Source organism: Triticum dicoccoides, chromosome 5A, assembly GCF_002162155.2.
Source record: "Triticum dicoccoides isolate Atlit2015 ecotype Zavitan chromosome 5A, WEW_v2.0, whole genome shotgun sequence".
NCBI lineage: Eukaryota > Viridiplantae > Streptophyta > Magnoliopsida > Poales > Poaceae > Triticum > Triticum dicoccoides.
Genome location: NC_041388.1, coordinates 114,356,920 through 114,384,266, shown reverse-complemented (window position 1 = coordinate 114,384,266; position 27,347 = coordinate 114,356,920). Strand labels below are relative to the sequence as shown.

Genomic DNA, 27,347 nt, shown 5'->3' with positions numbered 1-27,347 from the left:
CCATTGAGCTCCTCCCATTCGACATAACATACAAACCTCGACGAGCCATCAAATTGCAAGTATTGGCCGACTTCATCGCCGAATGGACGGAGGCCGAACTCCCTAAAGAGTACGGCGCATACTCCAATTGGATCATGCACTTCGACGGTTCTAAAATGTTGGCCGGTCTAGGGGCTGGCGTCGTCCTGACGTCCCCAACCGGAGATACCGTTCGGTACATACTGCAAATATTGTATACAGACTCCAATAATGCAGCCGAATACGAAGCTCTATTGCATGGTCTTCGGATGGCAGTCTCCATGGGCATTCAACGCCTGGAGGTGCGTGGGGATTCAAACCTCGCAATATCCCAAATAAACGGAGATTTTGACGCCAAGGATCTGAAAATGGCGGCCTATCGAAACACCGTCCTAAAAATGTCAGCTCGGTTCGAGGGACTCGAATTTCACCATGTGGCTCGGGAAAACAATCAGGCGGCGGATATCCTTGCCCGCATCAGCGCAAAACGCGATGCGGTCCCTCCCAGCATATTTTTGGAAAGGCTTTTCAAGCCATCCGTAGTATGGGAAGGGGACACCGGTAACAACAGTCCAGACCCGGCCAAACTACCCGATACCGAACTCTCTGACAGAATCGGAGGCTCCGCCACCGAAATAACACCTTCAGCCCACGAAATAATGGTCATTATTGCCCCGTGAACAGAACCATTCCTGGCCTACCTAACTAGACAGGAACTTCCGGAGGACCAAAATGAGGCACGCTGCATAGTGCAGTGATCCAAGGCCTACAGGGTCCATGAGGGAGAATTGTACAAGAAAAGCACTACCGGAGTCCTTCAAAGGTGCATCTCCGAAGAGGAAGGGCGGAATCTTTTGGCAGAAATTCACGCCGGACTCGGCGGTCATCACGCTGCAGCCCGGGCTCTTGTAAGCAAGGCCTTCTGTACAGGATTCTATTGGCCAACGGCCCAGATGCACAGGACTTGGTCCAACGTTGCGCAGGTGGCCAGCTCTTTGCAAATCAAAACCACATGCCACCCACTGCCCTCCAAACAATCCCCATTACATGGCCCTTTGTGGTCTGGGGGCTTGACATGGTTGGACCCCTTAAAGGGGGAACCCACAAGAAAAAATACTTATTGGTCATGGTGGATAAATTCACCAAATGGATAGAGGCCAAACCAGTTAAAACAGCCGAATCTGGACCGGTGATAGATTTCATATCCGGGGTTGTACACCGTTATGGTGTCCCCCACAGCATCATCACTGATAATGGCACGAACTTCACTGCCGACGAGGTAAAACTCTGGTGCAGCAAAATGGGCATCAAGCTCGATTATGCCTCAGTCTATCACCCACAAACCAACGGTCAAGTTGAGCGAGCAAACAGTCTTATAATGAGCGGCATTAAACCTGGATTAGTGCGTTCCTTAACGGAGTCTAACACGCACTGGGTAGAGGAGCTCGACTCCGTACTCTGGGGGCTGCGGACCACGCCGAATCGTAGTACCGGATATACACCTTTCTTTATGGTGTACGGCGCAGAGGCAGTCCTGCCCTGTGACATAATTCATGACTCACCTAGAGTGCGCATGTACGAAGAAAGAGAAGCCGAGCTCGATCGGCAGGATAGTCTGGACACCTTGGAGGAGGAGCGCGACGTAGCCAAATCCCATTCTGCATTTTATCAGCAACAGGCTCACAGATACCAAAGCAGAGAAGTACGGGCCAAAACTTATAACGTTGGCGAACTAGTTCTACGCCTGCCGGATAAGAAAAAGAACAAGCTCGAGCCCAAATGGGAAGGTCCCTTCATTATTGACCAAGTTCTGACCGGTGGAGCTTACCGACTGCGGGATGCATCGACTAGTCGACTCGAGCCGAACCCATGGAACGCGGCCAGGCTCTGAAGATTCTACGCCTAGCGCCGGACTCTATGTTAGTCCCCTCCTTTGTCCATTTTTCAAAAATGCATTATCTGTCTTGTTTTCCTTTCTTTCTTTATTTTCTTATTTCTCTAGGCCTTCAAAGGTCACCTTGTGCCTTGTTCGCATATGACAGATGCGCCAGCCGCACTCTTCATACCTGGGGGCTTCTTTCACAGAAGCTTAAATTATTTATCCGGGCTTCAGGCCCAACACATGTGTTATACTTCCACATGTACCTTTTTTCACCATTATATGCATCGATATGACTTAAGTTTTGGTCAAGCTGGGTTGCCTGGCTCTTGTATTTATGCCCTACGTTCTCGTTAATTCGGCTAGGGCATAAGGGGAGCACCTCTGCGATTGTTACCGCTGGGTCAGCCGGATGCGTACCTCAGACTGGGTGAAGCCGAAAGCTAGCGTTCTTAAGGGAATATTTGGTCGGTGAACAAAAGATGATTTTTTATTTTTCATATCTGCACCCAGATGTTTTTTTCTGCGTTTCCTACCGCAGTCCGGACATGCACTTTAGGGCATGCTTGCCCAGGGAAAGGAACCCTTAACGGAACTATTCTCCCTGGAAGATGTTTCTTACTACCCATGTAATATAACATAACTAGTTGGGCACTTGTCTGATAAAGCACTAATGACCCCTACGCCTAGTCTCCACGCATACCCCTGTTCTTATATAACTGAGTGGGTATTCGGATACACTCCAGACTATTGGGCCCGGAGGCTGAAGCGAAAAGGTCTGCAACGACAAATGATCTATAATCCGGCTAGAAGGCATTATACATGTCACTTCAATTACATAGTCATGCAGACTGACTAAATTATTCTTCTATACCATCCAACCAGCGGTCTAGCTTACAATCCTGTTGGGAATACTTTGCGGCTAATTCTACTTGCCCATATACTAAGCTAACGGGAATCTCTTTTCCGTCGGGCCCCACAGGTCCGACCTCAGCCATGTGATTTGGGTCTGCTTTGGTATACCGCGTCTTCACCATGGCCCAGGCTTCTCTAGCACCCTGTCGGCAGGCTGATATCTTCCATAATCGGAAGCACCGCCGCACTCCTTTGAGCTTCTCCGCAAGCTCCGCAACACCCTCTGGCAGGGAGACGGACGGCCACAAGGCCTGGGCAACACCCTGCATCACCTACCGAACTTGTTCGTGCAGATGTGACAGCTCGGACAGAAGATCACCCGCAGACCCGGGCATTTCCTCCGCGGGATGACCTGTCAGCATACCTACAGACATAACGCTATTAGTCGGCTTCTTCGCCGAATACCTTTAAAGGATTCGTTCAAGCACTTACTAAAAATGCCGTGTCGAAGCCTCTTATTCTCCTTCTCGGAGTCTGCAAGCTGGCTCTGAACGTCTTTTAGTTCCACGTTCAGCCTTATATTGGCGTCTTGGAGATTATTTTTCTCCCGCCTAACCTCAGTCAGCACGCGTTTGCCAGCTTCTAGCTACCGCATAACATTCTGGTCCTCCGGATTTTCTCCGGATTCATCTGCAAAATATATTGTTAGATTTGCAGCCACGCCGCACACTATATGGTAACCATCATTTTAAAAAAATGTTACCAGCAGGAGGCTTTTTCTGTTCCTGCAATGCGGCAATAGCGGCCCGCAGTTGGGTCTTGCATTCCTCCAGCTCCTGGGGCAGCCTAGTATTCTTCTCTATAAGAACCTGCACAATAAAGATGATCCTTAAATCAGTTCTGCTAACTGTTTCAAGTCTCAGGGGCTACTGATACATACAAATCGTCAGATTCACTCACCCGTACATCCTTTACATACTGATTCGTGGCTCTGGCTAGACCATCTTGAGCGGCACGGAGGTACGCCTCTCCAGAATTAAAGGCATCAAACACCTCTGGTGAGAAACAAGCATCACGGAGTATGGCCCGGCGGCGCCTATGATTCATGGCGCTTTCCACTTCTGAGTTTGTAGCAGATAACCTATCCGCATCCTCTGTAGGGGGATTATCCGGCGCCTGCCCCATATCGGGTTCTGCCTCCGTGTCCGGTCCTGGTGCCCGACTGGTGGAAGCGTGATCGGCGACATCGCCGGACATATTCCGGCAAGCGTTTTTTCTGTTAAAGAAACACGGGCGTCATTATATTTTGAAAAAGACGACAACCACGGAGCGGGGTTTGTTGTACCTTTGCACCGGCGTCTCCGTTCTAACCGCCTTCCTTTTTTGCCTACCCTGCCTTGATGCCTCCTGTTGGCGCGTTGCTGCAGGGCGTCCCGAATGCCTTCCCTGTAAAAAAGGCCATGTGAATATGGTGGGTGAAGTTTCCAAAAGGGGATCCTACCTTTTTGAGTTGGGACTTTTCGGTTTTTCTTACATGCGATGCAGGGAGCAGTCCGGGATAGTCGGCCGTAATGGCCACCATGGCATAGTCGCAGCTCAACTGATAGAACTGCCAGTTTATCAGCTCCACGGAGATGACCGGATCTTCTTCGAGTCCGGAGTCGAGGGCCTGGTCAGGGTCCTACGATTGTGGAGAAGGGTTGCTGACCTCCTTTATGGCCTTTCGCAGTTCCTGCCGTAAATTGGCAAGGTGAATACCTACAATAAAAAACACAGGAAGATGGAAATAAGGGGATATAGCTTACCCAGCTTGGAGGATTGTACATGGAGAATCCGTCCCGTGGCTTGATGCGGGTGAACTCCTCCTCCTCTCCCTTGAACAGTTCGGATAAAATTTTGGCTAATGCGGCAGCATCGCCCGGACCCTTACGCCCGTAGCGGGTGGCGTCATCCTCCCCGTTGAAACACCACAAGGGGTGCCATGATACTAAAGTGGTTGCACTCCCCGCATTATGCAAATCGACATAACTTCGGTTATTGTCAATCCTGACTGAGCCCGTGCCTTAATCCGGTTCATCAGATAGAGGACTTCTCTGTCGTCTTCCACCTAGGGGCTCCGTGTGCGCCAACTTCGGCGCTTCTTCAGAGGAGCATTGCTGAACTCAGGAAGACCCCGCTGAACAGGGTCCGGAAGGGGAATGTCCTTCATATAAAACCATTCTGAAGGCCAGTCTTCGGACGGCTTCTTCAGGGTACCGGACAGATATCCGGTATCGGCGATGCGCCATACTTCGGCTCCGCCCACTTGATAAAGTGATTCCCTCTGTGTGCGAGGAACGGGGCAAAATAGCCTTTTCCACAGCTCGAAGTGAGCCTCGCAGCCCAGGAACAACTCACAAACGGCAACGTAGCCAGCGATGTGTAGGATGGAGGCAGGGGTGAGATTGTGTAGTTGGAGGCCGTAGAACTCCAGGAGCCTGCGGAGGAACGAATGAATTGGAAATCCGAGTCCCCTTAGTAAGTAAGGAACAAGGCAAACCCGTTCCCCCATGGAGGGACATGGAAAGTCCTCCGCCTGCTCCCCGCCATTGTAGGTGGCGAGCCCGGCTCGAATGGGCACCATGTATGCTGGAGGAAGAAATCCTTTGGTCTGCAGTTCGACCAATCGACTATGTGGGACTAAACACCTCTCCCAATCACCAAGCTTAGGGCTACAGGGGCGGGAGGAGGAGCTGCGGAGGTCGGCCATGCTAGAATGGATCTTTCTGAAACGCGCTCTGATGGATTCTCGCTGAGGGGAGGAAGGTGTAGATCGGATCTAAGAATCCCTATCCCTTTAATAGACAATTTATTTATTTGGCTGGGGGGCGAATGTAAAAAACGCCATGGCACCTCGTATTCATTCGGCACGAGGGAGATAGCCCTTACTGGGCACAGAAGCCAAGAAGTTCAACATTTATGGAGCCGGACACTACTTGCGCACACTTGAAGATCGGAGAAGAACCCGCCTTGCAATGCCGAAGACAAAATTGCACGCCGGACTCATCGTCATTGAAGCCTGGTTCGGGGGCTACTGAGGGAGTCCTGGATTAGGGGGTCTCCGCAGCCGGATTATATCCATTGACAGGACTGTTGGACTATGAAGATACAAGATTGAAGACTTCGTCCCGTGTCTGGATGGGACTCTACTTGGCGTGGAAGGCAAGCTAGGCAGTACGGATATGTATATCTCCTCCTTTGTAACCGACCTTGTGTAACCCTAGCCCCCTCCAGTGTCTATATAAACCGGAGGGTTTAGTCCATAGGACAACATACAATCATACCATAGGATAGCTTCTAGGGTTTAGCCTCTCCGATCTTGTGGTAGATCTACTCTTGTACTACCCATACCATCAATATTAATCAAGCAGGACGTAGGGTTTTACCTCCATCAAGAGGGCCCGAACCTGGGTAAAACATTGTGTCCCCTGCCTCCTGTTACCATCCGCCTTAGACGCATAGTTCGGGACCCCCTACCCGAGATCCGCCGGTTTTGACACCAACATCCACCGGCGTACTTCTTCCTCCTATATATATACCCATATACCCTAAAAACTTTGGGGAGCATAATAGATCGGGAGTTCCGCCGCCAGAAGCCTCCGTAGCCACCAAAAAACAATCTAGACCCGTTCTGGCACCCTGCTGGAGGGGGAATCCCTCTCCGGTGGCCATTTTCATCATCCCGGTGCTCTCCATGACGAGGAGGGAGTACTTCTCCCTCGGGACTGAGGGTATGTACCAGTAGCTATGTGTTTGATCTCTCTCTCTCTCTCTCTCTCTCTCTCTCTCTCTTTCTCTCTCTCTCTCTCTCTCTTGTGTTCTTGAGGTGGTACGATCTTGACGTATCGCGAGCTTTGCTATTATAGTTGGATGTTATGATGCTTCTCCCCCTCTACTCTCTTGTGATGAATTGAGTTTTCCCTTTGAAGTTATCTTATCGGATTGAGTCTTTAAGGATTTGAGAACACTTGATGTATGTCTTGCGTGGGATACCCGTGGTGACAATGGGGTATTATATTGATCCACTTGATGTATGTTTTGCTGATCAACTTGTGGGTTCCTCCCATGAACCTATGCATAGGGGTTGGCACACGTTTTTGTCTTGACTCTCCGGTAGAAACTTTGGGGCACTCTTTGAAGTACTTTGTGTTGGTTTGAATAGATGAATCTGAGATTGTGTGATGCATATAGTATAATCATACCCATGGATACTTGAGGTGACATTGGAGTATCTAGGTGACATTAGGGTTTTGGTTGATTTGTGTCTTAAGGTTTTATTCTAGTACGAACTCTATGATAGATTGAATGGAAAGAATAGCTTCATGTTATTTTACTACGGACTCTTGAATAGATCGATCAGAAAGGATAACTTTGAGGTGGTTTCGTACCCTACCATAATCTCTTCGTTTGTTCTCCGCTATTAGTGACTTTGGAGTGACTCTTTGTTGCATGTCGAGGGATAGTTATATTATCCAATTATGTTACTATTGTTGAGAGAACTTGCACTAGCGAAAGTATGAACCCTAGGCCTTGTTTCAACCCATTGCAATACCGTTTGTGCTCACTTTTATCATTAGTTACCTTGCTGTTTTTATATTTTCAGATTACAAAAACCTATATCTACCATCCATATTGCACTTGTATCACCATCTCTTCGCCGAACTAGTGCACCTATACAATTTACCATTGTATTGGGTGTGTTGGGGACACAAGAGACTCTTTGTCATTTGGTTGCAGGGTTGCTTGAGAGAGAGACCATCTTCATCCTACGCCTCCCACGGATTGATAAACCTTAGGTCATCCACTTGAGGGAAATTTGCTACTGTCCTACAAACCTCTGCACTTGGAGGCCCAACAACGTCTACAAGAAGAAGGTTGTGTAGTAGACATCAACCTCTTCTCTGGCACCGTTGCCGGGGAGGTTAGTGCTTGAAGGTATATCTTTAGATCTTGCAATCGAATCTTTTTGTTTCTTGTTTTATCACTAGTTTAGTTTATAAAAGAAAACTACAAAAATTGGAATTAAGGATGCCTCATATGCTTCATCTTTTTAATGTCTTTCGTGAAAATAAGGATTCGGATAATTGTGCTCAAGTGCTGGAAGAAGAATGCATTAGAATGTTTGGCACTAAATATTTGAATGATGAGCATGATTGCAATGTTGTTAGTATGAATTCCTTGAATATCCATGATGCTAATGATATGCAAAGCCACAAGCTTGGGGAAGCTATGTTTGATAAAGATGATATTTTTTGTCCCCCAAATTTTGATGAGCAAATTTATTACGATGAAAGCATTCCTCCTATTTATGATGATTATATTGATGAAAGTGGATTTGGAGAGGTCATGACTTTATTTAGTGATGAATCCACTATTTCGGAAGAGGTTCCAATTGATTATGAGAACAAATTTGCTACCTATGATGATTATTGTGATGACATGTATGCTATAAAGATTAATGATAACCATGAAACTTGCCATCATGATGTTAGTTTTAAATTGGATTATGCTTCACATGATAGTTATTTTGTTGAGTTTGCTCCCACTGCTATTCATGATAAGAAGTTTGCTTATGTGGAGAGTAGTAAATTGTCTATGCTTGTAGATCATGAAAAGAATGCTTTATGTGCTGGTTATATTGTTGAATGCATTCATGATGCTACTGAAAATTATTATGAGGGAGGAATATATGCTTGTAGGAATTACAATAATATCAAGTTTCCTCTTTATGTGCTTAAAGTTTTGAAGTTATGCTTGTTTTGCCCCCCTATGCTAGTTGATTATTGTTCCCATAATTTGTTTGCTCACAAAATCCCTATGCATAGGAACAGGGTTAGACTTAAATGTGCTAGTCATATTCTTCATGATGCTCTTTTTATGTTACAATTCTTATCTTTTATGTGAGCATCATTGAACTCATCATGCCTAGTTAGGGGCGTTAAACGTTAGTGCTTGTTGGGGGGCAACCCAATTTTATTTTAGCTCCTTGCTTTTTGTTCCTGTTTAGTAATAAATTAATCATCTATCCTCTATTATGATTGTGTTTTTTATGTTTTAATTAGTGTTTGTGCCAAGTAAATCCTTTAGGATCTTCTTGGGTGATTGTTATTTGATCTTGCTGTAAAAAACAGAAAGTATGCGCTCACAAGAATAATTTTAATTTCCTACCAGGGAGCGATAAAATACCAATTCCACTTGAAGTAGATTAATAAACAAATTGCCAAGGACTTCCTAATTTCTCAGGATTTTTGGAGTTATAGAAGTATTCGAAACATACATATTACTACAGACTATTCTGTTTTTGACAGATTATGTTTTCTATGTGTTGTTTGCTTATTTTGATGAATATATGAGTAGTATCGGAGGGTATGAACCATAGATAAGTTGGAATACAGTAGATATTACACCAATATGAGTTTAGAATAAGTTCACAACAGTACGTAAGTGGTGGTTTATTTTCTTATACTAACGGAGCCTACGAGTTTTTGTTAAGTTTTTGTGTTGTGAAGTTTTCAAGTTTTTGGTAAAGATTCGATGGACTATGGAATAAGGAGTGGCAAGAGCCTAAGCCTGGGGATGCTCATGGCACCCCAAGGTAATATTAAAGGACAACCAAGAGCCTAAGCTTGGGGATGCCCCGTAAGGCATCCCCTCTTTCTCCTTCGTCTATCGGTAACTTTACTTGGAGCTATATTTTTATTCACCACATGATATGTGTTTTGCTTGGAGCGTCATTTTATTTTCTTTTGTTTTGCTTGCTGTTTGAATAAAATACCAAGATCTGAAATTCTTAAATGTTAGAGAGTCTTCACATAATTGTATAATTATTCGACTACTCATTGATCTTCACTTCTATCTTTCGGAGTAGTTTGTCATTTGCTATAGTGCTTCACTTATATCCTTTTAGAGCACGGCGGTGGTTTTCTTTTATATAAATAATTGATCTCTCGTGCTCCACTTATATTATTTTGAGAGTCCTTTAGAATAGCATGGTAATTTTCTTTTGATATAATAAAAAACTTTCATATAAGTGCATTGAATACTATGAGAAGTTTGATACTTGATAATTGTTTTGAGATATGGAGATGGTGATATTAGATTCATGCTAGTTAAGTAGTTGTGAATTTGAGGAATACTTGTGTTGAATTTTGTGACTCTCATAGCATGCACGTATGGTGAACCGTTATGTGACGAAGTCGGAGCATGATTTATTTATTGATTGTCTTCCTTATGAGTGGCGGTCGGGGACGAGCGATGGTCTTTTCCTACCAATCTACCCCCTAGGAGCATGCGCGTAGTACTTTGTTTCGATTACTAATAGATTTTTGCAATAAGTATGTGAGTTCTTTATGACTAATGATGAGTCCATGGATTATACGCACTCTCACCCTTCCACCATTGCTAGCCTCTCTAATACCGTGCACCTTTAGCCGGTATCATACACCCACCATATATCTTCCTCAAAACAGCCACCATACCTACCTATCATGGCATTTCCATAGCCATTCCGAGATATATTGCCATGCAACTTACCACCGTTCCATTTATTATGACACGCTCCATCATTGTCATGTTGCTTTGCACAGTCATGTAGTTGACATTGTATTTGTGGCAAATCCACCATTCATAATTCTTCCATACATGTCACTCATGAGTCATTGCACATCCCGGTACACCGCCGGAGGCATTCACATAGAGTCATATTTTGTTCTAAGTATTGAGTTATAATTGTTGAGTTGTAAGTAAATAAAAATATGATGGTCATCATTATTAGAGCATTGTCCCATGTGAGGAAAGGATGAGGAGACTATGATTCCCCCACAAGTTGGGATGAGACTCCGGACGAAAAAAATAATAAAAAATAAAAGGCCATAAAAAAGAGAAGGCCCAAAAAAACAAAAAAAAGAGAAAAAGAGAGAAGGGGCAATGCTACTATCCTTTTTCCACACTTGTGCTTCAAAGTAGCACCATGATCTTCATGATAGAGAGTCTCCTATGTTGTCACTTTCATATACTAGTGGGAATCTTTCATTATAGAACTTGGCTTGTATATTCCAATGATGGGCTTTCTCAAAATGCCCCAGGTCTTCGTGAGCAAGCGAGTTGGATGCACACCCACTTAGTTTCTTTTTGAGTTTTCATACACTTATAGCTCTAGTGCATCCGTTGCATGGCAATCCCTACTCACTCACATTGATATCTATTAATGGGCATCTCCATAGCCCGTTGATACGCCTAGTTGATGTGATACTATCTTCTCCCTTTTTGTCTTCTCCACAACCACCATTCTATTCCACCTATAGTGCTATGTTCATGGCTCACGCTCATGTATTGCGTGAAAATTGAAAAAGTTTGAGAACATCAAAAGTCTGAAACAATTGCTTGGCTTGTCGTCGGGGTTGTGCATGATTTAAATATTTTGTGTGGTGAAGATAGAGCATAGCCAGACTATATGATTTTGTAGGGATAGCTTTCTTTGGCCATGTTATTTTGAGAAGACATAATTGCTTGGTTAGTATGCTTGAAGTATTATTATTTTTATGTCAATATTAAACTTTTGTCTTGAATCTTATGGATCTGTATATTCTTGCCACAATAAAGATAACTACATGGATAAATATGTTAGGTAGCATTCCACATCAAAAATTCTGTTTTTATCATTTACCTACTCGAGGACGAGCAGGAATTAAGCTTGGGGATGCTGATACGTCTCCAACGTATCTATAATTTTTGATTGTTCCATGCTATTATATTATCAACCTTGGATGTTTAATATGCATTTATATGCTATTTTATATGATTATTGGGACTAACCTATTAACCTAGAGCCCAGTGCCAGTTTCTGTTTTTTCCTTGTTTTAGAGTATCGCAGAAAAGGAAAATCAAACGGAGTCCAATTGACCTGAAACTTCACGAAACTTATTTTTAGACCAGAAGAAGCCCACGGAGTATCGGAGATGGACCAGAAGAGTCTCAGGCTGCCCACGAGGGTGGGGGGCGCCCCCCCTGGGCGTGCCCCCTGCCTCGTGGACAGCCCGGAGATCCACCGACGTACTTCTTCCTCCTATATATACCCATATACCCTAAAAACTTCGGGGAGCACAATAGATCGGGAGTTCAGCCGCCAGAAGCCTTCGTAGCCACCAAAAACCAATCTAGACCCGTTCTGGCACCCTGCCGGAGGGGAATCCCTCTCCGGTGGCCATCTTCATCATCCCGGTGCTCTCCATGACGGGGAGGGAGTAGTTGTACCTCAGGGCTGAGGGTATGTACCAGTAGCTATGTGTTTGATCTCTCTCTCTCTCATGTTCTTGAGGTGGTACGATCTTGACGTATCGCGAGATTTGCTATTATAGTTGGATGTTATGATGTTTCTCCCACTCTACTCTCTTGTGATGAATTGAGTTTTTCCTTTGAAGTTATCTTATCAGATTGAGTCTTTAAGGATTTGAGAACACTTGATGTATGTCTTGCATGGGATACCTGTGGTGACAATGGGGTATTCTATTGATCCACTTGATGTATGTTTTGGTGATCAACTTGCGGGTTCCGCCCATGAACCTATGCATAGAGGTTGGCACACGTTTTCGTCTTGACTCTTCGGTAGAAACTTTGGGGCACTCTTTGAAGTACTTTGTGTTGGTTTGAATAGATGAATCTGAGATTGTGTAATGCATATCGTATAATCATACCCACTGATACTTGAGGTGACATTGGAGTATCTAGGTGACATTAGGGTTTTGGTTGATTTGTGTCTTAAGGTGTTATTCTAGTACGAACTCTATGATAGATTGAACGGAAAGAATAGCTTCATGTTATTTTACTACGGACTCTTGAATAGATCGATCAGAAACGATAACTTTGAGGTGGTTTCGTACCCTACCATAATCTCTTTGTTTGTTCTCCGCTATTAGTGACTTTGGAGTGACTCTTTGTTGCATGTTGAGGGATAGTTATATTATCCAATTATGTTACTATTGTTGAGAGAATTTGCACTAGCGAAAGTATGAACCCTAGGCCTTGTTTCAACTCATTGCAATACCGTTTGTGCTCACTTTTATCATTAGTTACCTTGCTGTTTTTATATTTTTAGATTACAAAAACCTATATTTACCATCCATATTGCACTTGTATCACCATCTCTTCGCCGAACTAGTGCACCTATACAATTTACCATTGTATTGGGTGTGTTGGGGACACAAGAGACTTTTTGTTATTTGGTTGCAGGGTTGCTTGAGAGAGATCATCTTCATCCTACGCCTTCCACGGATTGATAAACCTTAGGTCATCCATTTAAGGGAAATTTGCTACTGTCCTACAAACCTCTGCACTTAGAGGCCCAACAACGTCTACAGGAAGAAGGTTGTGTGGTAGACATCACCCGTGAGCACTTGATTGCAGAAGCACCTACAACCCTGCAACATTTCTACATAGCGCGCTATAGGAGCCTTGAAGAGAATTCCGAGGAACTGCCCCATCGACTTTGATCTTTGTTGTACCGATTGGTGGAGAAATCCATCTTATACTGTGTCGCATGACCGACTGAGGATTTTAGTGAGACTCTTTTGGCTTACATTCCTCGAGCTCTTTCATATACCTTATGAGAAAATGATGGGTAGAAGCCGGGCTTTGAAAGACATTTTCATGCATTGCCTTGCCTTGTGCGTGTCATATTGCTCATAGTGTTACCAGCACCGTTACAAAGTCAGAGTGGGGGAACGAGTTCATGAGGCTGAAGATGAATCTTTTGGCATCTGATTCTGTGATGCTCATCACAACTTCGACCAAGTCTTGGTCTTGGGCCCATATAGATCTGGTGAGGTTGCATTCGATGAAGGAATGCCGCCATGACTCAGTGTTTCAACAGATCCCACAAGTTGAACTGGCGCCTATATGGCGATGGTTAAGAAGATCAGAAGTCGGGTGGATCAGAAGTCGGGTGGACTTATGAGAGGGCGGCCACAATAACATTTTAATTATTATTTTTTGTGTTGAGGGTGTAACATCTTAATTTTCGATGGTACATCAACGGTCCACATCTTAGTCCATGATTTCAACCCGCTCGATCAAGAAAAAAGGAAAACACGACACTAAAGATAGCCCGGGCGCAGGGCAATTACGCACCCAACACGTCTCCCTGGACCGACCTCTCGTTTCAACAAGGCCGGTTTAGAAACCCCACGGCCCCTCTTCCTTTCTCCGCTCACCTGCTCAACGGCCACGTACGCGTAACGTATAACCTCTCCATTCTATCTGCCCCTCCTCCGTCCCCCACGACGCGCGACGCAGCTGCTTCACTCGCCTCCGCTCTGCGTACATAACCACCACCCCGCGCGCCGCACGGCCGGCTCGCAACTCGCAACGCCAGTTGCGCGGCGTCTCAAACTCAAACCCGACTCGATCCTCTGCAGGGTGGCCAAGAAAATCAAGGTCGAGCCGAGCGAGCGATCTCGAGCCCTCCCTCGACCGATGCATCCGCTCGTGGGGGCGCTGCTGGTGGGGGCCGGGGAGCGGTGGTGGTGGCCGTGCTGGGGCCCGGCGGCGCGCCACGCCGCGGCGTGGGCCGGCGCGCTGGCGCTGGCCGTGTCGGTGGCGTCGTTCGCGCCGGAGGCCGCGTTCCTGTGGGCGCTGGCCAGCGGCGGGTGCGCGGCCGGGTCGGTGCGCGTGCCGCTCGACGGCGGCGGCGACCACGTCTGCGTGCCGGCGAGGATGGCCGGCCGGACCTGCGCCGACATCATCGTGCCGCCGGTGTTCGCGGCGCTCTCCGTCGGCGCCTCCGCGTGCTTCGTCCGGACGATCGCCATCGGCCGCCGCCACGGCTACTAACCATCATTGGAGCAAGCCCGTGTCCTTCCCCTCTGCTGTGCGACGCACGCCTCCGCTTCTGAGCACGTATTATGTCCCGGCTTCATTTTCTCTCAGTCATAGATGATGTTCATTTTTTTTGGGTACATTGATGATACTCGGTGGTTAATCTGAAATATAGTCACAATACCCCGATCCCTCAATCGGATCAAGGAAATGCACACAAAATGCAATTATCCAGGGCATGTTCTTATCATACAGAAAAATGTTCATGTCGATGTCGTTATCACTGTGCTGTGCATTTGTCAAACCTGCTTTACTAATCCTAATACTAGTAAGTAAGCTACCACGCAATGTACATCTCACTCAAACTGAGCAGTACATGGTTGGTGATCTAATCAAGAATCTCCAACCCCATCGCCTCCAAATCCATCCAGCGATTAAGGAGTAGGTCTGATCATTCTCACCAGTCACACATATCCACAACAGAGTAGTCTGACAGAGCTTCTTCACCCTCACCTAGTAAGCATGGGTTCTGTGAGGACGCCTTCCTGATCCCGTCAAGCTCCTCGGCGACCTCTCGCATGGAGGGCCTCCTCTCGCCGGACATCTCCAGGCACAGCTTCGCGAGCTTGGCCACCCGCTCCAGCGTCTCCGCCCCCACCTCGCTCTTGATCCGCGCGTCCAGCAGGCCGTCCAGCCTGCCGTCCCTCGCCGCCGTGAGGAAGCTCGCGACGACGCTCTTCTCGTCGTCGGGGGCGGCGAGGTTCAGCGCCTTCCGCGACGTGAGCAGCTCCAGGAGCACCACGCCGAAGCTGTACACGTCGCTCTTCTCCGTCAGCCGGCACGTCTGCATGTACTCCGGGTCCAGGTACCCGCACGTCCCCTGCACGAACGTCACCAGGTGCGCCTCGTCCGTCGGCGCCGGCGCCAGCGACGACGCCCCGAAGTCGGACACCTTGGCGCCGTAGTTCTCGTCGAGGAGGATGTTGGGGGACTTGACGTCGCCGTGGATGATTGGCGGCGACGCCATCGAGTGCAGGTACGCCAGCGCCTCGGCCGTCTCGTGCGCGATCCTCAGGCGCACCGCGAACGGCACGACGGCGGCGCCGCCGTGGAGGAGCTGGTAGAGGGTGCCGTTGGGGATGAACTGGTAGACGAGCATGGGCACCTCCACCTCGAGGCAGCACCCGTAGAGCTTCACGATGTTCTTGTGGTTGATCTGGGAGAGGATGAGCGTCTCCATGCCGAACTCCCGCTGCTGCCGCTCGTCCTCGCCGGCGATCCTGCACCGCTTGATCGCCACCGCCGTGCCGTCCTGGAGCGTGCCGCGGTACACGGTGCCGTTGCCGCCCTTGCCCAGCACGTGCCGCTCGTCGAAGTTGCCGGTGGCCTCCTGCAGCTCCTGCTTGGTGAAGAGCGTGAAGGACATTCCCTGCTTGTTGGACTTCTTCATCTCCTCGAACAGCAGCTGGCCGCCGTGCTGCCGGAAGTGCCGCGTCTTGACGACGGCGACCCGCCGCTTCTCTTGGATGGCGTAGGTGCAGGTCATGCCCAGTGCCAGCATGACCACGCCGATGCTAAAACCTGTACAAATGAAGAAGAAGAAAATCATTTCCTGGTTTTATTGTCTAATTGATTGCTGAAATAATACTTATATTGTTTTGTGCCGACATTTTTTCCCTGGAATGAGATGAAATTCAGATGGAGATGGCAATTTCAATCACACCTATTGCGATTTGCAATTTAGTTATAGATCTATCCGCTTCGCATGTTCCATCAGAATAGCCTCGCTTTTGTGCAGGGCATGGGCATTTGTACCCTCCGATCGTGTTGATGCAGGAATCACGAATGGCACATGGGTACGACGCCTTCTCCTCACACTCGTTAATATCTGCCAAGGCAAAGACCAAGAGTTGGTTTGATGAAATACGTACCAAATTAAATATCCGTGTAAAGTATAAAACATAACCTTTGTATTTTTTTTCATTTGTTAACGGCGACAAAATGGAATACACAGGAAAACCGATAAGAAATACGAAGGAAAAAAAAGAGAAAAAAAACTCAAGTCAGCGGCACTACAGCGAAATCACTAATTAGGGAGTACTCGTTGCAAAGAACACTTCACTTTTCAGGTCGCGAGAAGTGGCACACATGCAGCGCGCCACTTGTCGCAACCTGGGAGTTTTCTCTTTTTTCGTAGATTCGTTTATTCAAAACGCTTTATCTTTTAAACCATGCGTCCAAATCTCGAGCCGTTTTTCCATTGAATTCCTCGCGTCGAGATCTTCAAAAATAGATCCCATGTTAATAGGTTTTGACGAACTTTTTTTTTTCACGAAAAAACAGATGAAAAAAACCGAGCGAAAAAACCGACCGGGAGCATGGTTTTTCCATTTTCGAAAGAGGCACACCCGTGCCTCCCGCGAAATCACACCCGTGCATCTCGTGGAAGCAAAACCGTGACTCTCGTGCAAGGAAAAAACAGAAAACACGTTTTTTTTTCTGTTTCCAAGAGGCACGGCCATGACTCTCGTGAAAGTACAACCGTGACTCTCACAAAAGAAAAAAAACAGAAAACACGTATTTTTTCCCTTTCTGAGAGGCACGGCCGTGACTCTCGCGAAAGCACAACCGTGCCTCTCGCAGAAGCAAAATCGTGACTCTCGCGAAAGAAAAAAAAACCAGAAAACACGTTTTGTTTTTCCCTTTTCGAGAGGCACGGTCGTGACTCTCGCGAAAGCACAACCGTGCCTCTCGCAGAAGCAAAACCGTGACTCTCGCGAAAGAAAAAAAAACCAGAAAACGCGTTTTGTTTTTCCCTTTCCGAGAGGCACGGTCGTGACTCTCGCGAAAGCACAAACGTGCCTCTCGCGGAAGCAAAACTGTGACTCTCACGAAAGAAAAAAATAGAAAATGCATTTTTTTTCGTTTCCGAAAGGCACGGCCGTGACTCTCGCTAAAGCACAACCGTGCCTCTCGCGAAAAAATCCGTGACTTTCACGAAAGAAAAAAAACGTGTTTTTTTCGCGCAAAAAAACATTTTCCCTAATTTTTTTATCGAAAAGTTAAGAAAGACCGGGGGAAAACCAAAATGTCGAAAAAACCCGGGAAAAACCGTTTAAAAATCAAAAACGCGTGCGGGAAAAAAACTGAAGGGAGCGTCCAGAGCGCGACACGTGACGAATGTTTGAGAGCGCGCCAAGTGGCGCTGATCGTTGCGAGGCTCCCGAAGGAGCGCTCGTTAACTAGTTGTTCCCGCACTACAGTGCCTCACCAGGTATTGTTGTGCACGGGGAAAAACACAGGTATCCCGGCCCAATACCAGGGACAGAAAGGCGGGACCTCCTAAGTGGCGCATTTAGCGCCACTTGCAGAACGGGCGCACATTGCGCCTCCTTGCTGGGCCGGCCCATGTAAGCCGAGTGATCCATTCCCCCCTCTGGTCGCTGGAGCGGCTAGTTCTCGAAAGAAACAATGGTCACTCGAGCACAGTTTGACCGGTCATCGACTTTTTAAAAATAAAGAGAAAAAATAAATCATGAATTGGAAAAATGTTCACGGCTTTTGAAAATAATTAACAAATTTCAAAAAAGTTCATGAATTTGAAGAAAAACATTGAACTTGAAAAAAAGTTCATCGAATCGAAAAAAGTTCATCGAATTCGGAAAAAGTTCATTGACTTTTAAGAAAAAGTTCATTGATTTCAAAAAAAGTTCATCGAATCTGAAAAAGGTTCACTGAAATTGAAAAAAGTTCATGGATTTTCGAAGAAGTTCATCAAATTTGGAAAAAGGTTCATAAAAATGAAAAAAAAAGTTCATCTAATATGAAAAAAAGTTCATCCTTTTCTATAAAAGTTCACTGAATTTGAAAATAAGTTCATCAACTTTCAAAATAGTTCATCGAATTTGAAAAAGCAATTCATTGATTTTTAAGAAAATGTTCATCAAATTTCAAAATTAGTTCATATAATTTGAATGAATGTTCATCAAATTTAGAAAAAGTTCACGGATTTTGAAAAATAGAAAAATAAAAGATTAGAAATGTAAAGGAAAAAGGGAAAGGGAGAAATAGAGAAAAGAGAAAGAAGAAGAAGAATAACAAAACTAAAAGTTGTAGTTAAGCACGTAGGTATGTGTAGTGGGGTGGCTACCATAGCTAACTCACAGCGAGGAGGTCGTGGGTTCGAAATCTATGCCTCGCATGTTTTCTGCAGCAGTTTAAATTCTTTTTAAAGATTTCAAATAGACTACCACATACGGATGTATATAGACATATTTTAGAGTGTAGATTCATTCATTTTGCTCCGTATGTAGTCATTTGTTGAAATCTCTAGAAAGACAAGTATTTAGGAATGGAGGGAGTAAAAAGGAATGGGATCTAGGCCGGCTCGCGAAGAAACCGACGCTTAAGGCGCCGTTTAGGGATTGCCCAGAAAGGCAGCACGTGCTGACCTCTCCCAGGGAGTTCTGGAGGGCTGTTTGGTTAAAGGCCCAACGAAGGGAAATTGTGGCCCTCCTTAGCCGAATGGCAAGAATACACGAGTCACAACTTGTGGGAGAAGTTTCCCCCCAAATGGCGATGCTGAATTTCCCTGAGATTTTCATTATGTCAGGAATTTTCAGTCTCGGACAACTCTACCCTGAGTACATCTCCCTCAGCTAGTCTTAGCCATGGGCAGCCTGCCCGACCGGGCCCGAAAAAGCCTGACGCCGCTCCCAGGCCAGGCTCAGGCCTAGATTTTGAGCCCGAAGGCCGGGCCCGGGACCATCATTTTCGTGTTTTTCTAAAGGACGGGCCAGGCCGGCCCGAAGCCCGGCGGGCTTTTACGTGTTCGGGCCAGGCTCAGGCCCAGAAAATAGGCCCGACAGCCCGGCCGGGCTTGGGTCTGGGTTTTTTGCGTCGGGCTTGGCTAGGCCCGGCCCGAAGCCCGGCCCGGCCCGGCCCGAGGTATGGCCAGGTATACCCCCAGCAACCAAAACAAAGGCCTAAGCAAGCTAGAAAAGAACACTCGCATCAAATGCTACACAGTAACATGCCGGCCCAATAGAGTGCACTTGAAAAAAATAAACAAGGAGAAAAAGGGGGAAAATCCTATTCGCCGCTCACTGCGGCGAACTGTCGAGCGATCGCACAGGGGCAGCGCAGCTAGCGACAGAAATGGGTCGGCCCACACATAATGCATCCAAACCAGTTTTAGGAACCTCCTAGAAGGTTCCCTGAACCGGGTTTTTTCCTGTATCATTTTTTCTGGTTCTTTTTCGGATTTATATTGTTTTTTATTTCTCTTTTTTTGTTTCTGTTCCTTTTTCATTTTTTTGTTTTTTGTTTCACTTTCTTTTTCAAGTTTATTTTTCTTTTTCAGAATATGTTCGCAGTTTTACAAAATGTTTATGATTTCCTTTTTTATTTCTTTTTCTTTTCTTCTCTTCCTCTAAAAAATAAAAAATTTAAATTTCGTTCGTGTTTCCAAAAAATGTTCTCAAAATTCAAAAAATTGTTCTCGTTACACAAAAGAGTACAAAACTTCTGAAATTCAGAAAATGTACTGAATTTCTATTTTTTTTCACATATTCAAAAAATGTTTGCGCTTCCAAATTTGTTTGGGATTTTTCAAAATTTCTCTCTGTTTCAAAATATGTTCTCAAGATTCAATAAATGTTCGTGCTTTAAAAACTTGTTCGCACTTCCAAATTTGTTTGGAGTTTTTCAAAAGTTCTCTCCGTTTCAAAATATGTTCTCAAGATTCAAAAAATTCTTGTGCTTTAAAAAAGTGTTCATGCTTCCAAATTTGTTCAGGATTTTTTAAAATTGTTCACTGTTTCAAAATTTGTTCTCAAGATTCAAAAAATGTTTGGGAATTGAAAAAAATGTTCCAGCTTCCCAAATTTGTTCACAAATTCAATAATAGTTCATGTTTTTCAATTTTGTTCCCAAATTAAAAAAATGTTTTGGAAGTTTTAAAAATGTAAGCATTTTTATCTTTTGTTCAGAAATTCAAGAAATGTTCCCCTTTTTCAAATTTGTTCACATCATCAAAATGTTCCTGTTTTAGAAAATTTGTAAAAAATTTCGGAAAATGTTTTTATTTTGAAGAAAATATTCATAATTTTGAAAAATTCAGTTGTAGGAGGTTGTCGGTTCGACCCAATAAATAGACTATAGTCTTTAATTGTCGCGCTGCTAATTGAACATCAGAACGTCTACATCGCAGTGGTTTGCACGGCAGCCGGCCTATAGGAGCTCCCGAAAAAGGGAGAGGGCAGGTCGACCCAGGATTCAAACCTGGGTCTCCTCGATGAAGTTAAGCTAACACTAGGTTAGCACCGCATTAGTAATGAATACCAGGGCGTGCTCTATTTATAGAAAAAGAGTCGTGTTTTCTCTGGGTTTTTTAGTTTTTTTGTTTTCTTTTGTTTTTCTCTCCTCCGTATTTTTTTGTTTCTTCAGTTTTTTTTGTTTTCGTTATTTTTTTGTTTTTCATTCTACATTCTTATATAGATGATCAATATTTTTTAATACATTTTATTTGAAATACCTGTTCAATATTTTTATATATACTTGTTCAACATTTTTTCTAATACTTGGTCAATATTTTTTCAATATTTTTCAAATACCTTTTCAACATTATTATTTACATGATCAACATTTTTTCAAAGACTTGTTCAACATTTTTCAAATACTTGTTCAACATTTTTTATATACTTGTTCAACATTTTTCAATTGTTTTTCAAAGAGTGTTTTTGTAATATATATTTACAATATTTTAAAGTATAAACAAAAGTACAAAAATAAAAGCAAAAATGAAAACATAAAACATTAAAAAAAGCAGGAAAAAGAGGTTGTGGCCTCCAGCGCTCGTAGGCCGGCCCAGCTCGCTCGCCCCTTCAGCGAATCCGAAGCCAGACTCGCCGAAGGCAAGATATAGGCGTGCCCCTCACTACGACGTCCTATCCCGCGATACCCACATCATTCTCCCAACTCCCATTCGGCTCTTAACTGCTGGTTGTAGTGCAAATTTCACAAACTTTTTTAAATTTGTTTTTACCTTTACATATTTTATGAACTTTCCTTACATTCCTGTAATTTTTCCAAAAAACCGAATATTTTCAAATTACAAAATTTTCCTAATCTTGTGAACTTTTAGTTTAATTTGTGATTTTTCTTTCATTTTGCGATTTTTTAAAAATTACAAACTTTTTAAGTCGTGAACTTTTTTCATGGATTTTTCCAAATTTATGAATATTCTTTCCAAATTACATAAGTTTTTTTTAGAATTTTCAAAATCTTCTTTTTTTTCCTTCTGTAAATTCAACGTTCAACTCACCATGGTTGCCGGTCAAATGTAGCAGGTCTGCTAGTTAACCGATTTAAAACAAAACGCAGTTGGTCCGGCCCATACTCTCCCACACGTTGGTGCCAGCTATCTTAGCTGGCGCCCAAGGCGCCAATTAAGAACTATCCATGAGCCTACCGAACGCGCACTGGGTTGGTGATACGGTACCATGAAGTTAGAGAGTTTTCTATCCTCGTAGATCCAATTATTCAGATATGATGAGTTCATGTTGGTGTGTCAGGCTTTTTGTGTTGGTTTGATTCTTGGTAGAGGTTAAATCTTTCTTCGACACCATGGTAAAGATATCGTGATTTGATGACCTGCACTTCTAAGGGATCATCCCAGCCCAAGCATGTTCATCCATCAAGACTTCCCATCTTTTTTGATGTGCGACTCAAGACGTTTTCAAAAACTATTATTGGCAAGTGAAAGAGGGACAACATTATTGCTTAAGTCTAATTACAACCTCTTTATCGAAGTCTTTGAAGTATTTATTCTAGTAGAGATTGATACCACGAAGAAGGACAACATTCATGTAGTATTATTGGCAAGTGAAAGAGGGACAACTTCATTCTTTGTTATAGGGGTTAGTTTTTATTTCCTTCGATCTTAGATTCAAATCAATGTACATATAATTATTATGAGTATAAATAAAACTACATGTGTTTCTAAAAGAAAACTGTTTTTTCAGTCGTTTGTTGGAATGGAGCAGGCTACTGTAGGTGTGCTGGGTCGACCTTTTTGAGTAGTTTTTTTCCTAAAAACCAGCTATTGTAAGAATTTATAAAATGTTCAACAATTTAAAATATGTTCTTGAATTACAAAATGTTCGTGGATCTATATAAAATAGCAAAATAAGTTCTAGAATTTTAAAAATGTGCACAATTTGTTAAAGTAATAGAATTTTATAAAAAATATTCATGAACTTTAAAACATCTTTAGAATTTAAAAAATGCCCGCGAATTTAAAACCACCATGAATTTTAACTTGTGTTACATAATTTATTTATTTTCACAAATTTATAGAAAACCATGAATTAAAAAATCTATTTTTTATGAATTTTAAAACTGGTCTTGGTTTTCACAAACTTTTCATTTATTTAAAATAACAAATTAGAAGAGGGAAAACAGGAAAACAGAAAAAATGAAGAACTAAAGTAAACCAATAAAATAAAAAGGGGAAACAAAGGGAAAAAAAGACTAGACGAATAAACTTCTAGTACTTTTCAAAAATCAGAGAGAATTACAAAAAACATGTACTGCATAGGTCCAATAGGGTGCGACAGGGTGAGTGTTTGGTGTACACCTATCACATTAGGCACATAATATAAGAAATATGGGCCTCACCTCCGCTCAAGATGTAGGGGTGTAGAGCAGCGTCCCGCATAGACCCGTTGAAGCGCTGAATTAGCACAACTTTGCCTAACGCCATCACAGCCTAGCTAGAACTAACTTTGTCTAATTTGTGTATAAAGCGGGACGGGTTCGGGCACTGCCTTGCATCCCTAGCAAAATGTGAGATCCATGGATGTTTATATCGCTTAGCTGGAACACAATTGATCCAATCGAACTTAGTTCTTTTTTTTTCACTTAGTCGGAACCCAACGGAACCTTAAAACTTACTTGGGTATCAGCTCAGGATTTCTAACTACAATATCACTCCTTATGCTTTCATTTTTGTGGGGACGATGCATGCACCAGATGCGAGTGAGACATTCCTACCATCTGTACAAGTAAATACGAGTATGTGCAAGGGGAAGTTCTCACGACGAGGAGGACCGATGACATGGGTGGGTCTTCGACACTGGTGCATGAGTGTGGGTACGGTACATGCACTATGTGTTGATGAGGACAACTAGTGACGTTATAAGTCCGCAAAATTACAAGTGGTGCAGAGGGGTGCTTGCTAGTGCAACGTGCTAGAGTATGATGACAATGCACATCGCCTTGGGGCATTCGAAAATTTGTTTGTCTTTTACAGTGTATGAATAATTTAGTTTTTTTCTCCTTTCACTTTGCACGGGCATATTTGGTAGTGTAAGAAATAAGTAATGTGCCGCAAAATTGATATGATTCGAGGCATTCTCAAAACATAAATTTCCTTTGTAATCACAAAAAAGGGGAAACACATAGATTTCCTTTGTAATCACAAAAAAAGGGAAACACATAGATTCCCGCAAGACAGTCAATGGATCAAAAGATAAATCAAAACTGGTGAGAAACTAACCTTGGCAGCCATGGATGACGTAAGGGTTTCCTTGGTACCCTTTGGAGCAGTTACAGAGGTAGCCCGGGCCGTTCTTGGCGTCGACGCACTCGCTGTTGGCACTCGCGCAGGCGTACGCGCCCGTCTTCTTCCGCCGCACATCCCGGCACGTCTGGTTGCCCACCGCCCAGTCCAGCACCGCCGGCACCTGAACGCCGCCGGCGTCCCCGAGCGCGCCGGTGGTGACGTAGGTCGCCCGGAACTCGAACGCCGCCGCCTCGACCAGCACGGCGTAGCTGCACGGGCTGAAGCCGGCGACAGCGGAGTTGTTGTAGGCGTCGTCGAAGGCCACGTCGAAGGAGCTGATCCCGGGGGGCACCGGCGTGAGGCAGCATCCTGTGCCGTTGCACGGGCCGTCGGACAGCGACGCCGCGCTGGCGCACTCGGCGTGGCACCCCACCACGTACCGGTTCTCCACGGCGCCGTCCTGCGACCCGATGTAGGCGAGCGCGCTGCACCCGACGACGGCGAGCTTGTTATCCGCGTCGGAGACGCGGAGCGCCGTCGAGTTGAAGGACCACGTGTCCGGCGCGCCCATGGACCGCCTCGCGCCGTCGTAGCACCACGAGCTGACCGGGCTGCGGATGCGTATCTTGCCGCGGCCCGGGTCAATGCCGAGCACCTCGAAGCCGTCGGCGAAGGGCCGGGCGTCGTCGGAAGCGGTGGCTTTGCGGCAGGTGACCTCGAAGGTCCTGTCCCCCGTGTCGAGGAAGCAGCCGCGGCCGATGCCGAACGGGTACGGGATGTCCACCCCGCCGCACCTCCGCTGGCACGCCGGCGCCGCGGCCAACGGCTGCCATGCTGGGATCGAGAGGAGCACCGTGGTGGTAACTAGTGGAAGCAGCATGTGCATTTCCATTTGCCTGGACTGGAAGGACACGATGGACTCACTCAGCTCTGTCGGCGGTGGTTATTCCGCGCCTAAAATATATAGTCCGGGGGAATAATTCTTACGTGCCAGCCCCAGAGATCGGCGTTACAGTGGAGAAAAAGAATGCCACCTGCATAAAGAAACTACGATTCTCTCGCAAAATCTCCCGCACGTTTAAAGTCACCATGTACGGAATTGATTAATCCACCGTGCCCATCACACGGTAACTAAGGTCACGTACACGCCACTCATGCTTTGGTTTACTAATGTATAATGTCTCACCATAATACTAATCAAGTAGCCATGCACACTCTATTTTATATCTAAGCGATCGAGGAGGTGGTTAGTAGGAGTAGTGTTCGATCCTCCAGCAAGAAATCAGTGTCCAGGATGCATGGTTCTCCACCATGATTGCGGCCACTGCCAGCTCCAAAAGCTTCTGATTTTTCAGACTTCTTTCCCTTCCCTTTTCGAGTTTTATATTTTCGAGATATTCCTTTTGGGGTTAAAGCCATGTTAGCCAGCGACCAAGGGGCCGGCCATATGCTTAGAGAAATGAAATATTGTTTGCACATTATTGTTGTTGTTGATCAAAGTTAGTGAGACCATGATGTACAGTGCGTGAGTGGCGCTTTGGCAATATAAATGGAAATCAGCATGTGGCTACTCAAGTGCTGTTCATACACCCTGTGTTTACTCTTTTTTGGCGAACCACCCTGCGTTTACTTAATTCAGTGGCCTAGCAAAGTGGACTGCAGCCTTTTCTGTATGGGAAAAGATTCTAGGAAGAAAAACTTTGGTCACTTAATCTGTTGGATGTGCAAAAAAGGAATCACACACACGTTAACCATACACGTGATGCAAAGATTTTTGCATAGTTTGACTTGTGGTGACACGGCCAATTTTACCATTTTTTATATATCTGTCATACCAAATTGAGTGCTCAAAACATTTAAAAGTTTGACTTTATTTATTTTTCTTTCAAAAAAGACAAAATTGTAACGAATGTGATGCAGTAATAGTATTGTGAGACAGTCTTAAATTTTTGAGTGAAAGCATATGATACGGGGCAAACTCTAACTCCAAAGAAAGAGATGAAACAAGAGATAGTTCTTTCCCCAAGTCTTGAGACAAGGATGGTTTGAATTCCACAAGAGGAATCTTCACCCGTAGGTGGCCTTGATACTACCATGAGTCTTCTCTCTCGGGAGGCCTTCATCCTTAATAGCGATTTAACCGACTACTCTCGCGACATCAGAGCACCCAAGTGCCTAGCCCCCGCGGTGACCCAAAGTTTGGCCTCATCCTTAGTAAGCTTTAGAATGTAGAATGGTGTCGTCGGTTGTCTTTTAGAACACTCTCACATTCGTCTCGTTCCAAATCACCCAAGCGCCATGCATGGCGAGGGTGGCCATGGCCTTACGGTGAGGCGTGTTGGTTCTTGACATGTTGGTCCGCCACTTCATGATACAACACTCAATCGCCCATTGATCCATATTCCTCCACACTCGCAACGTCAAACACCCCTGTGTCTCTTTCATTGCATGCATAGCCCACAATCAGGCCATCCCCATTTGTTGTTGGCCCATAGTCTGATACCTATTTGGCAGCGCTAGCCAGGCGAATAACTTGACCTTGGGGGGAGCCCAATCCTTCCAAACCGTCTTCTTCATGGTGGTCAACATGGAGCCTAGGAATTGTGCCTTGTATGCAGACGTCGCCGAGTACTCGCCGTTGGTCTCAAATTTCAACAAGATGTTATCTTCCGCATCCGAATGAAGATGGGAGTGCTCCAGGCGGACCCGAAGGTCCACAAACTCGATGATGTGGCTCAAAGTGAGCTCCACGGAAGGGTTGACCTTTCTCACCCAAGTGTTGTCCCTCATGGCCTCAGACACAGCCCACCATTTGCGCTTGCACGCCACAATGATGAGAGGAGCAACATCCTACGGCCACTTTCCTTGCAACCAGGGAGCGTACTAGAATGGTGTTTTTGTACCATTGACAATTATTATTGTGGTGGAGGCATAGAACTGATCCATATCAACCTTGTTGCATGGGTTTACCAGCCCAACCCACAATTTAGTAGGGTCCTTCCGTTCCAACCAAGGCCAACGGAATCTGAGAGCCCGAGCAAATTTCTCCAGATGAAGGATACCCAGCCCAACGAGGTGGGTGGGGTGGCAGACGATTTCTCAATTGACTTTGCACTTTGCTCCAATAGTAGTCTCTTTGGCCGACCAAAGGAAAGCACGCTCAATCTTGTTGACACTCTG

General features: G+C 45.1%; 2 protein-coding genes across 2 annotated transcripts; one reads left to right on the top strand and one right to left on the bottom strand.

Moving 5' to 3' along the window:
• Nucleotides 1-14,018: 14,018 nt before the first annotated feature.
• Nucleotides 14,019-14,872, top strand: LOC119299902. The gene has a single exon (XM_037577025.1). It carries the CDS (start codon nt 14,261-14,263, stop codon nt 14,615-14,617), a length of 357 nt encoding a protein of 118 aa, XP_037432922.1. The 5' UTR covers nt 14,019-14,260; the 3' UTR covers nt 14,618-14,872.
• On the bottom strand, nt 14,775-27,299 carry LOC119299901 (wall-associated receptor kinase 2-like). Its single transcript, XM_037577024.1, has 3 exons — nt 24,162-27,299; nt 16,326-16,490; nt 14,775-16,183 (listed from the first exon to the last, which is right to left on the bottom strand). Exons 1-3 carry the CDS (start codon nt 25,057-25,059, stop codon nt 15,060-15,062), a joined length of 2,187 nt encoding a protein of 728 aa, XP_037432921.1. The 5' UTR covers nt 25,060-27,299; the 3' UTR covers nt 14,775-15,059.
• Between the last annotated feature and the right edge of the window lie 48 nt (nt 27,300-27,347).